We start from the raw sequence: 17,802 nt of genomic DNA, 5'->3' as shown, positions 1-17,802 counted from the left end.
AGTTGGGATTACGTTTTCCAAAGTGCATTAATTTGCATTTATTAACATGGAATTTCCTCTGCCATTTTGTTGCTCAGATCCCCTTGGATTTTGTGAGATCCCCTTGGATTTACCTATCTTGAGTAACTTTGTATTGTCTGCAAATTTTCCCACCTCACTGTTTACCCCTTTTTTGAGATCATTTATGAATATGTTGAACAGTACTGGTCCCACTCCACACCATAGAATCATAGAAGATTAGGGTTTGAGGAGACCTCAGGAGGTCATGTAGTCAACCCCCTGCTCAAAGCAGGACCAACGCCAACTAAATCATCCCAGCCAGGGCTTTGTCAAGCTGGACCTTAAAAACCTCTAAGGATGGAGATTCCGCCACCTCCCTAGGTAACCCATTCCAGTGCTTCATAGAATCATAGAACTGGAAGGGACCTCGAGAGGTCATCTCGTCCAGTCCCCTGCACTCAAGGCAGAACTAAGTATTATCTAGACCATCCCTGACAGGTGTTTGTCCAACCGTCTCTTAAAAATCCCCAAGGATGGAGATTCCACAACCTCCCAAGGCAATTTATTCCAGTGCTTAACCACTCTGACTGTTAGGTTTCAGAGTAACAGCCGTGTTAGTCTGTATTCGCAAAAAAAAAAGAGTACTTGTGGCACCTTAGAGACTAACCAATTTATTTGAGCATGAGCTTTCGTGAGCTACAGCTCACTTCATCGGATGCATACCGTGGAAACTGCAGAAGACATTATATACACACAGAGACCATGAAACAATACCTCCTCCCATCCCACTGTCCTGCTGGTAATAGTTATGTAAAGTGATCATCAAGTTGGGCCATTTCCAGCACAAATCCAGGTTTTCTCACCCGTATGCATCCGATGAAGTGAGCTGTAGCTCACGAAAGCTCATGCTCAAATAAATTGGTTAGTCTCTAAGGTGCCACAAGTACTCCTTTTATTTTCTGACTGTTAGGAAGTTTTTCCTAATGTCCAACTTAAACTGCCCTTGCTGCAATTTAAATCCATTGCTTCTTGTCCTATCCTCACAGGTTAACAAGAACGTTTTTTCTCCCTCCTCCTTGTAACAACCTTTTATGTACTTGAAAACTGTTATCATGTCCCCTCTCAGTCGTCTCTTCTCCAGACTAAACAAACCCAATTTTTTCAATCTTCTGTCACAGGTCATGTTTTCTAGACCTTTAATCATTTTTGTCGCTCTTCTCTGGACTTTCTCCAATTTGTCCACATCTTTCCTGAAATGTGGCACCCAGAACTGGACACAATATTCCAGTTGAGGCCTAATCAGAGTGGAGTAGAGTGGAGGAATTACTTCTTGTGTCTTGCTTACAATACTCCTGCTAATACATCCTAGAATGATGTTCACTTTTTTTGCAACAGCATTACACTGTTGACTCATATTTAGCTTGTGATCCACTGTGACCCCTGGATCCCTTTCTGCAGTACTCCTTCCTAGGCAGTCATTTCCCATTTTGTACATGGGCAACTCATTGTTCCTTCCTAAGTGGAGTACTTTGAATTTGTCCTTATTGAATTTCATCATATTTACTTCAGACCATTTCTCCAGTTTGTCCAGATCATTTTGAATTTTAATCCTATCCTCCAAAGCACTTGCAACCCCTCCCAGCTTGGTATTGTCCACAAACTTTATAAGTGTACTCTCTATGCCATTATCTAAATATCTTGATGAAGATATTGAACAGAACCAAACCCAGAACCGATCCCTGTGGGACCTCACTCGTTATGTCCTTCCAGCATGACTGTGAACCACTGATAACTACTCTCTTGGAATGATTTTACAACCAGTTATGCACCCACCTTATAGTAGTTCCATCTAGGTTATATTTCCCTAGTTTGTTTATGAGAAGACAGTATCAAAAGCCTTACTAAAGTCAAGATATACCACATCTACCACATGTACACCCCATCCACAAGGCTTGTTACCCTGTCAAAGAAAGCTATCAGGTTGGTTTGACACAAAATAGTTTTTCCTAATATCCAACTAAGACCTCCCGCACTGCAACTTGAGACCATTGCTCCTTGTTCTGTCATCTGCCACCACTGAGAACAGCCTTGCTCCATCCTCTTTTGACCCCCCCCCACCCCTTTAGGTAGTTGAAGGCTGCTATCAAATCCCCCGCTCACCCTTCTCTTCAGCAGACTTAATAAGCCCAGTTCCCTCAGTCTCTCCTCATAAGTCATGTGCCCCAGCCCTAATCGTTTTCATTGCCCTCAGCTGGACTCTCTGCAATTTGTCCATATCCTTTCTGTAGTGGGGCCCCTAAAACTGGACACAATACTCTGCGTGTGGCCTCACCAGCGCAGATCCCTGCAGGACACCACTATTTACCTCTTTTTCATTCTGAAAACTGACCATTTATTCCTACCCTATCTTTTAACTAGTTACTAATCCATGAGAGGACCTTCCATCTTATCCCATGACTGCTTACTTTGCTTAAGAACCTTGTCAAAGGCTTTCTGAAAGTCCAAATAAATGATATCCACTGGATCAGACTTTGTGCACTTATTTGTTGACCCCCTCAAACAATTCTAATACATTATGAGGCATGATTTTCCTTTACAAAAGCTGCATTGACTCTTCCCTAACAAATTGAATTCATCTATGTGTCTGCAAATTCTGTTCTTTACTATAGTTTTAAACCAATTTGCCTGGTATTGAAGTTAGGCTTACCAGTTTATAATTGCCAAGATAGCCTCAGGAGTCTCTCTTAAAAATTGGCATCACATTAAGCTATCTTCCAGTCAATGTTCCCTCTAATTTTTGACAGGCCATGTGTGCAAAAAATTTCTTCTGTGCAAATTTTTGAAGCAGAGTTCAAATTTCTGCGCCATGAGGCAAATGCGCCCAAGCGAGTAAAATGCTTATACATTTAAAAAGTTTTAATTTGCAATTTGTGTCAATTTATATGGGTTTTCAGATAGAGACGTCATAAGTTAAAAAAAAAAGAAAAAAAAGAAAAGAAAAACAAAAGTTTGTGTTTTAAATTTAAAATTTTCCTAAAAAATATCAATAAATGATTATCAGCCAAGAATAAGAAATGTAATTACAAATGCATTTTAATTTCCTTATTGGTCAAAATATCAAAGACTGCTAAACTAACTTTACTGTTTTTCCCTGCGAACTTTTTCATTTGCCCATTCAATATAAACTCTGTCCAGATCTATCAGTCCTCCATCCAGCTGGTAACTCTTAATACACATCAGCATGTCCAAATGATCTACTTGTAAACGATTATGTAGTTTGTTTTTTAGAGTGTTCATTAAGCTAAAGCCACACTCACAGTCTGCACTTGATGCTAGGAATGTTCCTCCAATATCCATCAACTTTGCAAGATCCTGAAACTGTTCATTCTGGTGAGCAAATGTCACCATATCTGGGAAACTTAAAACCAATTGGCTTTTGATTCTTTGGCTACTGCAAACTTGAAGTCATTGTACTGACTGACTACAACAATCTCTTCAGCAAGAAAGTCTTTATATTTTGAACATAGGGATTTGACCTGATGAATTCCAAAATTGAAGTCACACTTAACTATTGCTGCACAATCAAAAGCGGACCACTCCTGAACTTCATCCTCTGGAAACCTGTCTGCCAAATGTGCACACAAGATGTTTATGAAAGTTATTATGGAACTGGTATCAATTTCATTATTTTCTTGAGAGCTCATATCTAAGAGAGCCTTAACTTTGTCACTCCATAAGACTGAATCTCCAAGGTACTGTCTTCTGACCTTGTTCAGTTTACCTCTGGCAAGGTGAAATGCTTCAAGAGGTATAAGGCCGTGTTTCTGGAGCAGTGTGGATAGTGAAGCCAGCTCTGACAAAACATCGTTCAAAACTTCTAATGTTATTCGGTATTCCATGGTATTCAGCTTCTTGTGGCAGTATTTAGAAACTGGATCAGTATCTTTGTCTTGCTCAAAATATTCCAGAAGAGGATTATAGTTGCAAATAATTGCTCGAAGTGCAAAGATAACCAGCACACTTCATTGAGTGGCCTGAAAGCCACTGACTAGCATTCAGAAGCATCCACTATTTCCTGAATTTGCATTTTCTCCTGGATGACCGACAGAACACCGTGTAGGCAGTTCTCATTAAGGTTTCGATATCTCTTATCAGCTTGACCTCTTTCCATGCATCGGAAATCCCCAAGTCTTCCCAGTGTGCAATGCAATGTTGCTTGACTAAGTGTGGAATATCACATTTCAGCTGAGCCACCACGCCATTGAGTTTGTCCAACATCACGGAGGCACCATCAGATGTGTACATCACCATTTTCAATCTATCATTTTCGTTAGATCAAGTTGGTGTTTTTTATAAACACTATTGAAACAGCATCACATTCTTGCAATCGTGATAGTCCACCAAACAAAGTTTTATAGTCTGCAGAATTTATGGATCTATATTTAAAGTAGAGCATCAAGTATCTGTTAATGGATATATCATGCTTTCATCAACAGCTAGAGTATGAAACATTGCCAATGCTATTTCATGCATGAGGTCATTTTGGACAATGCAGTTGCTAATTTCAAGAAATTCAAAAGCATAATTTTTACTTCTCCAGCTTGCTGGTGTGCGCACATACTTTTCCATATGGTCATTAATATCCTGAACAGAAAGCACTGAGCTGTTCATTTTAATAGCCAAGAACACATTGTCAATAAGTACCTTGATGTCTTCTGTGTTTCAGCGCTTGCATTCAAGATTAATTTGCCTCCTCTGCTTTTCAACTGGACTTTCAAGAATCATGCTAAACAATCCGCTCCGTAAGGAAGGGTTTTTGTTTCTAAGCCTTGTTACACCATCTATATGAGGCTTATTTGACAGATGATGCTTTAAGAAATCCAACTTCCATACATCATTCCACATTCTTCCAGCTGAAAATTCTCCCAGATCTCTGGCATCTCGACAATATACACAAACCACTCCGTTGTCCTCATCATATGTGAATATTTCATGAAGTTTAACAGGCATTACACTATGTGACTTTGGTGTGACTCTCTATAGTCTCATCCAGATTTAAATGAAGTCGCTGTTCTTTTATGCTTTAGACCTCTAGACAGTGACATTTTGGGATTGATTTTTTTACCAGATTGGTTTATTTAAAATTAATACTTTTATTATATGGCTACTATTTCAACAGCATGACTCGACAAAAGGGCAAACGGGAGATCATTCAGATCATGATACTGGAAGTTTGTGCATAGCTCCGATCACGTCCATGTATCTGTGGCAAAAAAATGCCGGAAAATGGTAAAACATCACGAGTAAATGTATAAAGTCCAATGCCTTTGAAAGATTTCAGTCACGAAAACAACACTTACCTTTGTTCATTTCTGGGAAATCTTTGTGGTTCCTTAGCAACTACAGCCAGGCATTTTGGTTTATTCTCATGTACTTGAGTTTGTACACAGCCAAATGAACAGACCACAAGGAGATGTGTGGGTCCCCCCTCCCGACCGTCCCAACGTGATCAACTTTCCACGTTCGAAATGCTGGCGGGGAGGGTATGATTCATTGCCCTCCTTTCCTTTCACCCCCTTGCCAGCTAGTAGAATCTGGCTGTGTTGATAGATGGCGGGCGAACAATGTCAAAACTCGCCTGTAAATAGGGTGACCGGATCGCAAGAGTGAAATATCAGGACATATTGGGTGAGTGGGGGCGGGGAGAGAAGAGAGCCACATAGCTCCCCTGCCCTGCACCCCCTGAACCCACTATGCCCACAACCCTCCCACATTTGACACAAATGCACAGTGCTGTGCACACCACCACCCCTGCCCAAAGCCCCCCGCCCACAGCCCCACCACAGCTGCTCAACATCCCACACAGAACACCCCCACTCGCTAGTTTCCCAATACACACAGATTTCTCCTCCCTCCCTCCCTCCCTCCCAGTGCCCTACCCCACAGCCCCTCCACCACAACTAAACAATGCCCCACACAGACCCCACTGCCCAGCGCCCTGACACACACACATCTCCCCCACTGCCCAGCACCCCCCAACAGGCCCCCACTGCCTAGCACTCCAAAACACACAAACCTCCCCCACTGCCCAGTGCCCTCCTCATTCTCACAGCCCAGCACCCCCCCCCCATACACACACACCTCCCAGACACTTACCATCACACCCTACCCGCTTCCCTGGCCGCACTCACCAGCCCTGCTGTGAGGTCTCTGGCTCCTAGGGTCACAGCGGCAGGGGGAAGGGGATCGCCGCTCTCCATGTGCTGTGCCCGCCACAAGTGCAAGCTCAGTAGCTCCCATTGGCCAGGAAAAGCGCCAGTGGGCGCTACCGGAGCCGCGGAGCAGGGCTTGCAGGCGCCGGCAGCACGCGGAGACCATAAGAGCCAGCAGATCCCTCTGGCTCTTAGGGTTGGATCTGGTCGGGTCGGGGGCACAAGGCTATTTTGCGCCCTAGGCAAAACTTGCACCTTGCACCCTCCCCCTCATCCCCCCAGATCAGGGGGCAATCTGGGCTCAGCTGCGTCCTCTGCAGCCCCCCCACCCCCGCGGGACAGGGGCACGGAGTCCTCGCATGTCACCGCCCCCTACCCCAGCGGGACACGGGCACGGAGCCCTTGCATGCCGCCAGCCCCCCGCCCCCCCCCAAGGGACACTGGCACAGAGCCCTCACACACCGCCCCCCCCCCCCAAGCGGGACATGGGCACAGAGTCCTCGTGCCCCTCCAGCGGAACAGGGGCCTGGAGCCCTCGCATGCCCCCCTCAGCCGCCACCCCCGCCCTGAGCGCTTTTAGAGTGGTCAAAGGGCATCCTGACAGATGTGGGGTCGGGACGCGAGACAAATGTGTGCACGGTGTTTCCCCGTGTGCGCAGGGTTTAGAATCTGTGTGCGTGTGCACACACGCGCACAGCTTAGAGGGAACAGTGCTTCCAATCATTTGTACAGAGGCTGATTTAAACAATAAGTTACATAGCACAGTTAGGAGCTCTGCAATTTCATATCTGAGTTTGTTCAGAACTCTTTGATTAATACCATCTGATCCTGGTAACTTATTACTGTTTAATTTATCAATTTGTTCTGAAACCTCCTCTACTGACACCTCAGTCTGGGACAGTTCCTCAGATTTGTCACCTAAAAAGAATGGGTCAGGTGTAGGAATCTTCTTCATCCTCTTCAGTGAAGACCAATGCAAAGAATTCATTTAACTTCTCTGCAACGGCCTTATCGTCCTTGAGTGCTCCTTTAGCACTTTGTTAATCCGTGATTGTTTGGCAGGCTTCTTGCTTTCCATGTACTTACACATTTTTTTGCTGTTAGTTTTTGAGTCTTTTGCTAGTTGCTCTTCAAATTCTTTTTTGACCTGACTAATTATACTTTTACACTTGCCAACGTTTATGCTCCTTTCTATTTTCCTCAGTAGGATTTGACTTCCAATTTTTAGATGATGCCTTTTTACCTCTATCCCCACTCCATTCACTTTGTTGTTTAGCCATTGTGGCACTTTTTTGGTCTTCTTACTATGTTTTTTAATTTGGAGTATACATTTAATTTGAGCCTCTCTTATAGTGTTTATAGTGAGATGCTTTAGAAAATTTAATGGCAAATTGGGGACCAGAAATATCTGTAAATTCCTTGAATGCTGTGTTGTAGTTCTGTTGGTCCCAGGATATTATAGAGACAAGGTGGGTGAGGTAATATCTTTTATTGACCCAACAATTTCCCAGCCCTGAAGCAGAGCTCTGTGTAAACTCAAAGCTTCTTTCTCACCAACATAAGTTGGTCCAATAAAAGATATTACCTCACCCACCTTGTCTCTGTAAATCCCTTGTAAAGCATTGGGAATAATCACACAATTATTGGGAATAATCACACAATCAATCAGTCATAACAACTGGCAAAAAGAATCCCTTTTTGGGCAGAAACTTTCAGGGCTGGATTGCACCGGACCCCGCAGAGGAAGATAAGGGGGAATAGAGTACAAGGATCCTTCCTCTCACCTCTTTGTGGCTCAGGTAAGGCCAGGAACAATGACAGCCCTGACAATCCCCTGAACACAAGGACTGCTCCAGCCTAAAACCGCTGCCAATGCTAGCTTCCCCAAAGGAGACAGGGCCTTGACTACGTGTGGCAGAGCTGATCCCTCATGATGGGGAGGAATGAACATATTACACTCAGTCTTGGACTGTGGCAGCTGTTGTGCTCACACAAGGCCTTGTGCCTGCTTGATTTGTATGCAATTATGTTGCTTCAAATATCATGTAAACCTGGAAATCAAATTGGTGCTCTTAGCCTAAAATGCCATGAATCAGAAGGATATTTCATCCTCTAGTTGACCCGTGTAGCTGGTTAACTGCAAGTCCTCTTCAACATACTGCCAAATATTCACATATCCTTAGTAGCTTTATTAATCACCAAACCCTTACCCATGAGATTAATATTGTTCCTTTCCTTGTACTTACCTTTGTAGCTCCAACTTTAAGTTCTCCGCTTCATTCTTACTTTGCTCTGTCATGATTTGAAATTGCAGTACATCAGTGCTGATCTCAGCTGCCGGCAAAACATGCAGAGTGGAAGTTTAATCTTGAAGTTGTGTGTTTCAATTGGACATTTACCATTGCTAAGGCTAAGATTTTGTCATGGTTATTTTTAGTAAAAGTCACGCACAGGTCACGGACAATAAACAAAAGTTCTCAGATGCCGTGTCCTCTCTGTGACGCCCCCAGCCGCTTGCCCAAGGCATTCCCCTTCCCCCACATGAGGCTGTCGCCCGTTGCTGGAACCTTGCAGGGGGCCCCCTGTTGCAGGAACCCTGCCAGGGCCCCGCTGGCTGCCAGCTCCAGAGTCCTGCCCTCCCTGGGGCTGAAGCAGAGAATGCCACAGAGGTCTCTGGAGGTCATGGATTCTGTGATTTCCATGACTCCCATGACATAAACGTAGCCTTAACCATTGCCTTTTATGCTTTTACATGCTCTTCATGTCAGTCCTAGTGCTTGTTGTGACCGATTATAATGAATGGTGAAAGAGGAGCTTGACGATAGGCAATGCAAGCCGGATACATGGATTTACATAAAATTTAGAATTTATTTAAGAATTTACAAATATAATTCCTCCAAAACTTTCACTTCCTATGACTCAAACAGTATATACAACTTCTAATTCATAGACTTTAGGACCAGAAGGGATAATTGTGTCTGACCTCTTGCATAACACTAGCCATAGAACCTCACACATAATCTCTGCAGCAAGTCCATAATGTCTAGAATATCTTTTAAAAATATATATCCTTTCTTGATTTGAAAAAATGTGATGAAGCTTCTTAAGCCTCTCACTGTAATGCATCTTTGCCAGACTGCAGGTAATTCTTGTAGCCTTTGTTTACTCTTTCCAATTTTTAAACATCCTTTTTTATGTGTGAACACCAGAACTGGACCCAGGATTCCAGTCATGGTCTCACTAATGCTGCATACAAAGGTAATGCCATCTCCCTACTTCTAATGATATTCCCCTGCTTATAGATCCAAGGATTGTGTTCACCCTTTTAGCTACAGGATCACACTGGAAGCTCATGTTCATCTTTTATATACCATCCCCACCTAAGTCCTTGCCAGGACACACTCCCTCATCCTATAAAAGTGACCTACGTTTTTAGTTCCTAGATGTATAACCTTCAATTTGGCTGTTTTAGAACACATGATGTTCCAATAAGCCTACCTTACCAAGCCATCCAGGTCAGTCTGTATAACTGATCTGTCTCCACTGTTATTTACCACTCCACCATTTTTTGTGTTACCTGCAAATGTAACTAGTAGTGAGATATATTTTCTTCTAGAGCAGTGAGAAAGATATTGAACAGCACTGGGCTGAGAACAGATCCCTGCAGGATTCAGAAGGGCCTTCCTTGGATGGCAATTCCATATTTACAATTATGTTTTGCAGTCTATCAGTTAAACAGTTTTTAATTGATTTAATGTGGGCTACATTGGGTTTTATGAAGGTCATGTGGGACTAAGTCAAAAGCCTTACAGAAATCTAAGTAGCTTATGTCAATGCACTTACAGTTACCAACAAACTTGTAATCTCATTCAAAAACAAAGTAAAGTTTGTCCAAGAGGATTTATTTTCCATAAAATCATGTTGATTGGTATTAATTATGCTACCATCTTTTAATCCTTTACTGATTACATCCCCTATCCGCATTTCCATGATTTTGTCCAGGAGTTATGTCAGGCTAATCTGTCTGTAGTTTCCTGAGTCTTCCCATTTACCCTTTTAAAATATTGGCATGGCATCAGCTCTTTTCTAGTCCTGGGGTACATCCTTAGTCTTCCAAGATCTGTTAAAAATCAGTGCTAATGGTTCAGAGAGTTGCTTGGCCAATTCTTTTAATACTCTTTGACACGACTTATCTGGTCTTATAGATTTTTAAAATTTTAACTAGTTGTTGTTTAACATCCTCCCTAGTTACTGAGAGAACAGAAAGATATGCTTACATCATCCTGCTTTTTTCCAAATACAGAACAAAAATAATTATTGAATACTTCTGCCTTGTCTATTGCATGATTGACAGTTTTACCATTCATCTGATTTTGGACCAATACCATTGGTAGGATTTAGTTTGTTTCTGATATGTGTAAAGAACTAGTTTTTATTTTCTGTGAGAGGGTGTTCTGGTGCTCTGTGGGGTATATACTTTAGGAGAGGATTCTATATTTTATACAACTCATTGTTTTGTGTGTGGTGTGATTAGGGGAGTGATACAAATGGAATATGAAAGATCATCTTGTCTTGTGGGGTACATTTTATTTTTCTGTGTGAGCTGCAGCATTTGGTTTGTGTGTGTGTGTTTTTGTTTGTTTGAATTCCATTCTGGCTCTCTTTTGGGAATCAAAAGGGCATCAAAGATTCCTGACACCTGGGAATCAGTTGGATTGCCTTAACCACCAATTGGCCGGAAAGACAGGGACTAATTGTCCTGGTTTAAGCCTCACCTGACCTCTAATGAAAGCAGAGTCTAGAGCCAATCAGGAACAGAGAGGGGCCAGATAATAGTTCTCCTGTCCGTGAAAGGGGGCAATTCAAATATTGGAAGCTATTGGCTTCCTGCTTCTGGATGGTGGGGCTAAAACCTTGGAAGATTGTGGGCTAGAAAACCCCAGCTAGGGAACTGAATTCTGCCTTTGTTTGTTTTGTTTTGGTACATGTCCTCCCAGCTTAGGGGTGGACAAATAAAACTCTTATTCCACCTTTAAGAGGGAGATAGAGCATGCCTATGACTTTTTTTTAAATAGAAGCTAGACCCACTGCTTGGGATGTTCTTTTGATATTGTCCTTTACCCTGCTGGTCATTGATGCCTTTAGCCTCCCTTATCAATTGTCTGTATTTATTAACTGCTGATTTGTACTCATTACTATCAGCTTCCTACTTTTTTCCATATATGTGGTAATGACTGCTTTCACTTCACTTCACTGGTTGATTTTTTTTTTAACCAAAGAAGCCTTATTTTATGACCGCTGAACTGTGTGTGGGGTGAGGCAAGGGTGTTGGATTTTTTTGGGGTGCCTAACAAAGCATTCTTAAATAACTGCCCATTATTATTAACATTTTTATGTTTAAATTCTCCTCCCACTCAGTTTTGTGTGGGAAACTGGCTTTTTTAAAGCACCAAGTGTATATGTTGCTGGTTGGGGACTATATTCTGTCTGCACACAACTGGTGAAATTAGGTCATGACCACTTGTACCCAGGCAATCATCCCATTTTAGTTGAATGATCAATTCATCTTGATTAGTCAGAACAAGGTTTAATACCCTGAGTTGGTTGTAATATATGTTTGTACAATGCCTAGCACAATGGGGCCCCAAACTGGTGTGAGGCCTGTAGATACAATGGCAATATGTTAAAATAACAGAAAGAAAATAATAAAACCTATTATTGTATATTTTACATTCTTAGGGTCAAAAAGGTGAGAGAGGTGAAAAAGGAGAGCAAGGGCCACGAGGGCCACCAGGAAAGTCAGAACTAGAAGAAATGCAGACAGGGATTCAAGGACCCCCTGGCCCCCTAGGAAAACCTGGGCGAGACGGTGAACCTGTGAGTACTGCATCTCTGTTGAAGCCTCACAAATCATCTAGAGAGACTAATATTCATTTATCACACACGGGTGAAGGGCTGATTCTCTACTGCCTTGCACCCTGTGTAGTCAAAGTGGGTGTCTAATCATACCACATCAAAATGGTAGTCCTTTGAACATGTGTCAATGGTTCTACAAGGTGCCTGACCATGGCGATTCCAGCCCAAAAGGTGTAAAACAGCACAACTGCTGAGGCATCAGCCAAGCTCCTCAAGGATGGCACTTGCATTTTGAGAAATGTTGGATGGACAGGTTGTGTAGCTCCCAAGAAGCATGGTTTATGTATCCCCTGTAGGCTGCAGCTTCTGGATACACAGAGTGTGTTATACTTCACTCTCTCCTTGATCACAAATACATGCCCCCAATTAAATACGTATACAAAATAGTGCACATGGTAACACAATACAGATCCCAATTCTGTTTTGATATTTTGTCACAGCATGAAATGCTGGCCATTAAGATGCAGTTACTTGTTTTTATCCCCCTTCTTCTACTTTATACATGTTCTATGTACCTTTCTAAAATGGGTGTTTTCTTTTAGGGCATTCCTGGTAAAGATGGCTTGCCAGTAAGTACCTTTTCCATGCATATTTTAGTTCATTGAAGAGAAAGAAACCTAGCATGTCTTTGCCAGACTGACACTCAGCTAAGTTTGATCTTAAGCTATACAATGCTGTTTTGCAACCCTGTTCTCAGGAGGCAGCTTTGGTAAACTGCTGCACTACGTTATAACAAAAAGCAAGAAGACTGTAATGTTTCAAAGTGCATCACAGGCATTTGGTACAGACCCCTACCAGACAGGTGACCAGCCTTGACTGATCACGGGTCTGTTTCACATGTACATTACCATGTTTCTAAAGTGACAGATTTCAGAAGTCCTGGAGTCTTTCTTCTGTTTTGTGAATACTGTTTAAGGTTGGCAAATAGCTTGAACTAACTCCTTCACCATGACTTATGGCTGTAAAGCTGTGTTTGTAACCATTATGTAAACAAAGGGATGCATTGCAGCCTTCAGTTTCCCAGCTGCTTCTCCCTTCAATCCCTTTCTTCTAGGCCTTAATAAGGTGTCAGCCTATAGGATCTTGTGTAGCTAGCGATGAAGGGCTCACCTGCTGATTCACGCTGGCTGCCAGACCAGGTGGGCACTTTGTGCTCCAACCCAGGTTTATACAGGAGCTCTCTCAAGGGAGAGGGAACTAGAAGGAAGAAGAGAGGAGCCCTGCATAGACCAACCCTTTGAGAAGCCAAGCTCTGACAGGAAGTTGTTTACTGCTATGTAAGTTAGTACAAAGGAAACCCCAAGAAGAGGATATACTTGGACCCTTTTCAGTGTATGTACTGTGTTAAGAGCAAGGTGAGAACAACATCTGATTACCCGCCCTAAACTACTGCACTCACCCAACTCCCAGCTGCTTCCCCATCTCCTATTCCTAACCTCAGCTGGTACAATCCTTCCTCCACAGCTTCCATCTGCCTTCCCCACCCCCATTCCTCTGTGTCCTCAACTCTGTCACATTAACTGACCCACACCACCTGCCCTCACTCCCTGGCTCCACCCTGCCCACAGCTACCACATACTCCTGATCACCACTGCTCCTCTGCCCATTTCCCACCTCTTCAATTGCCCTGTTGCTCCTCCCTCCCCTGACTCAAACCTGCCTCCCAGCTCCTGAAACCCACCCTGCCCACTCCCATATTACATTGTCCCAGTGCATTTTTCATCTTTGCTGTTGTTTGGTGTGATCTTCTTCCATGCTCAGGTGTTCCCCAATGGCTTCTCACCTGTGTCATTCTGTCAACCTTCTCCCGTGCTCCCAGGTCTCTGGCTTCTCTCCTAGCTGCCACATTCTATCCACTCTCCCAGAGTCAAGAGTCCCCCAACTCTCTTCTCAGCTGCTGTGACCCATGTGCCCTCTGCAATGCTCTAGTGTGATGCATCTTCCAGCTACACTACCTACATGACTTTTCTATTTTCCCACTCCCCACCCTCTTGCTGTATTTTCCCTACTTCCTCCCATCTGGGTGGGGATATCATCTACCTTATGCACCCCTGTCCCCTTCCAGAAATCTCCCACACAAATGCTAAAAACTTTGTCTGTTCCTGCCCTCTGTAAACACTCCTCGGGGAGGGTCACATTTTTATAATAGTCAATACAAATAATCCAGTGGTGAGGGAGTTAATTATTCAGCCCGACAGGCAAGCAAAATGCTTCATCTATCCACAAATCTCTGTTCATACTCCATGCTCAAAGAAATCGAGTTATTATTGCACAAGGTCAATTCATATTTCGGAGAAATGATTTCTCATTAGAAAAGCTGTACCAGCAGAAGAAGCTGACCTTTTCAGCTTTGCACTATGCTTTCTTGCTCTTAGCATTTTAACTGTAAGCAGAACACATTTTTTAAACAAAAGCCATGACAAAATGTTCTGTGGAAAATGCTTCAATTATATAAAGTAATTAAGAATTTTATTTCTGCGGGAGCAACACTTTAAACACTCTGCATGTTTGGATATGTTTTTCTTTTACAGTTCTCTGTAGTATAAAGAGTCGTATTTCCTCCTTTAGCAATCTTGTTGCAGCTTTACTTATGTTCTGAAACCATTTTTTCTGTGTGCAGTTAGGCCCCTATCATGCTAATACTTTCACACACGCTCAACTATGCTACTATGATCAATCACATTGAAATCAATGTACCATTCGCAGTAGTGCAGGAAAGCCCATGTGCAAGTGTTTTCAGGGTTGGGGCCTGAATGCGTAAAAAGCATTTTGCCATAACTATTTAATCACCTGAGAAATCAGTATTAATCACAAAGAAAAAAATGAAATCCTGTGCGTACATTTGATTCTTACTGCATCTAGTTCATGGGTCTTTACAGTTAGCACAGTGCTATCATGGTTAGACTCTGACAGTGGATACGACTAACACACACCATTGTCCAGATTCCTTGGAGAAAAAGGTCACAAATAAACATAAATCTGAGCTTCATTTTCCTCTGCATTTCGTTCCAGAATCTTAGGTTAGCTGGCTAATTCATTGCACTTGATAGCCTTATCCTGCACCACTTAAAATCAATGGGAACTTTGTTATAGACTTCAATGAGCAAAGGCTCAAGCCTTATATGGAACACAGAATCTGCATATTGTACTGGGGGGAAAATACACCATGGGATAGGAGGGTTAGTTGGGGTTTGGGAGTTGACATTTATTAGAACCCTGAGGGTTAAAAGGAAACTTGAGGCCTAATACTGCAAGGTACTATTAGAATACTGCAAGGTACTACATAGTTTCCGTGAGACACTTAGCACCCATTGAACTCAATGGAAATTGAGGGTGCTCAGCATCTTGCAGCATGGGGCTCTAATGATTCCAGTAGGAGATGAGTGCAGTCAGCACCTCATGTTGAGACATGATGTGTGGCACCTCAAATAGCAGCTTACAGCAGTATATTACTTAAGTATTTCCACAGGAAAATATCCAACTGTCCTCTTCCCTACTGCCCATTACCTTGGTGTGAAATTGAAACTGGTGACCTTCCAATGTCCATTTTGGAAATGAATAATTTAGATCAGGCGAAGACAAAATGTCAGCCTGGAATCTGCCTACTATTATCACATTGAGGAAATGCAGAACAAATAGAGAACTATTCCAAGAGTTCAGGTAATCCTCTACTGTCCTATAAAAGGTCTGCTAATATATTAATCAATCACAGATACATGGGAAAAATCAGGTGAGAACTTTTCACACTCTAGCTTCCTTCCAAATAGACTATAGCAACTTTCCTATGGGCACTTTTTGGTTTTCTAAATATTCATCATTTATAGGAATGATATTTTAATGGAAAGAAAATATTGAATAAAAATGTCTTTTTAGGGTGAAAGAGGACTTCAGGGATTGCCAGGTTTGAAGGGAGAGGACGGCCTTAAAGGAGAAAAGGTACGTGTCCTATCAGTGTTTAAGAACCAATTGGGTTAGCTACCATTCATCTTTTGCTTTTGTGTTAATTTGATATGTTCTGAAAAGAAATAAAATACAGAAAACACAAGAAGAATTTATGCACCCTTTTCCCCCGCCATGCATCTATTCAAAGGTAAGTCACAATAAAGCCCTAAGGATTTTGCCAGAAGATGTATAAATATAGCTTATATAAATAGTAAAGCTTTCACAGGAATATGTTAGAGTTGGAGAAGATAAATGTGTAACTCTTAGTAAAAGAAACAAGACACAGTTGGAAAAATTGCAGTGTTATGTGTGCAAGGCCCTTCCTTTTCAGGTTTTACTGATTTCTACCAAAAAAATTCCTGTTCTGTTACTAATTTTCACCTGAATTTTGGAATACTCAAGTACATGAAAATACCGATTATGTTAAGAAAACCCAGTGCATTACATTAGGTAGATATGTTTATGTTCATACTTTAGTCCACGTGTAAATATGAGGCTGTCAAATAAGTTAATATAGTAGAAGATACGCACGCGCGCATATGTGTTTGTACTGTTAATGTACTATTCATGAAGTAAACCAGGGCATTAAACTGCTTTTACTTTCAATACTCTTACTTTTCTCTCTCCTCCGATCCTCCAATATTAACCCCAATATTTACCCAGAAGTTAATATTTTGTGCCAATTTTCACCCACTTTAAATTTTTCATAATAAACACCAATACCTTTCTGAGAAATATTAAACAAAAAATGAAGGGCCTTGTATGTGTGACTGTGACTACACTCTGCCAGATAAACTATGTAGGAGATTAGAGTACAGTCCTATTTTAGCCTTGCAGAGTAGACAAAATCAATGTTCACATTTTGAAGTGACTACTCCTATCTCTGCTGAGCTGAGGGTAGCTAGTGCAGGTGAATCAATTGCTGCATTCCACTTGAAAAATTCAGCCAGCAATTTAGACAAATGGACAAATGAATCATTAATGTTAACTGGTCAGTGTTTCATTAGCAAAGTGTGAAGCTGAACGCTGGTTAAGTTGAACAAGTGGAACTTTATTAAATCCTGTGCATTGCTTTGTCCACGTGGCTGCATTGCTTCCAGCCTAACTCCCCACCTTTCCTGTTTTCGTAGTGTCCTTCAATAGGGTGACCAATTGTCCGGTTTTTGACGGGAACACCCGGTCGAAAAGGGACCCTGGCGGCTCCGGTCAGCACTGCCGACGGGGCCATTTAAAAATCCAGTTGGCGGTGCTGTGGAGCTAAGGCAGGCTAGTCCCTACCTCTCCGGGCACTGTGCTGCGCCCCGGAAGCGGCCAGCAGGTCCGACTCCTAGGCAGGGGGGCCATGGGGCTCTGCGCACTGCCCCCACCCTGAGCATTGGCTCTGCACTCCTATTGGCCAGGAACCGCGTCCAATGGGAGCTGCGGGGGCAATGCCTGCGGGCGAGAGCAGCTTGCAGAGCTGCCTGCCACGCCTCCGGCTAGGAGCCGGACCTGCTGGCCACTTCCAGGATGCAGTGCAGAATCAGGACAGGCAGGAAGCCTGCCTTTGCCCCCCACCCCCGCTGTGCCGCTGACCAGGAGCTGCCAGAGGTAAGCCCGTGCCCCAACCCTGATCCCCAACCCTCTGCCCCAGCCCTAAGCTCCCGCAAACCTGGAGCCCCCTCCTACACCGCAAACCCCTCATCCCTGGCCCCAGCCCAGAGCCCCCTCCCACACCCTGAAGCCCTCTGCC

General features: G+C 43.0%; 1 protein-coding gene across 8 annotated transcripts in view; it reads left to right on the top strand.

The window, feature by feature from the left end:
* Nucleotides 1–17,802, top strand: part of COL15A1 (collagen type XV alpha 1 chain) — a 282,083-nt gene that overhangs the window by 123,584 nt on the left and 140,697 nt on the right. For 7 of the 8 annotated variants that reach the window (XM_073332560.2, XM_073332559.2, XM_073332558.2 and 4 more), the window contains 3 exons: nt 11,952–12,089; nt 12,671–12,697; nt 16,002–16,064. In XM_073332560.2, coding sequence (XP_073188661.2) covers nt 11,952–12,089; nt 12,671–12,697; nt 16,002–16,064 — 228 coding nt within the window. The remainder of the gene's footprint in view (nt 1–11,951; nt 12,090–12,670; nt 12,698–16,001; nt 16,065–17,802) is intronic. The other variant, XM_073332555.2, reaches the window with a different exon arrangement.

The sequence above is a fragment of the Lepidochelys kempii genome, chromosome 2 (assembly GCF_965140285.1).
Source record: "Lepidochelys kempii isolate rLepKem1 chromosome 2, rLepKem1.hap1, whole genome shotgun sequence".
Classification (NCBI taxonomy): domain Eukaryota; kingdom Metazoa; phylum Chordata; order Testudines; family Cheloniidae; genus Lepidochelys; species Lepidochelys kempii.
Note: the sequence above shows the minus strand (reverse complement) of the source record. Positions and strands in the feature narration are given on the sequence as shown.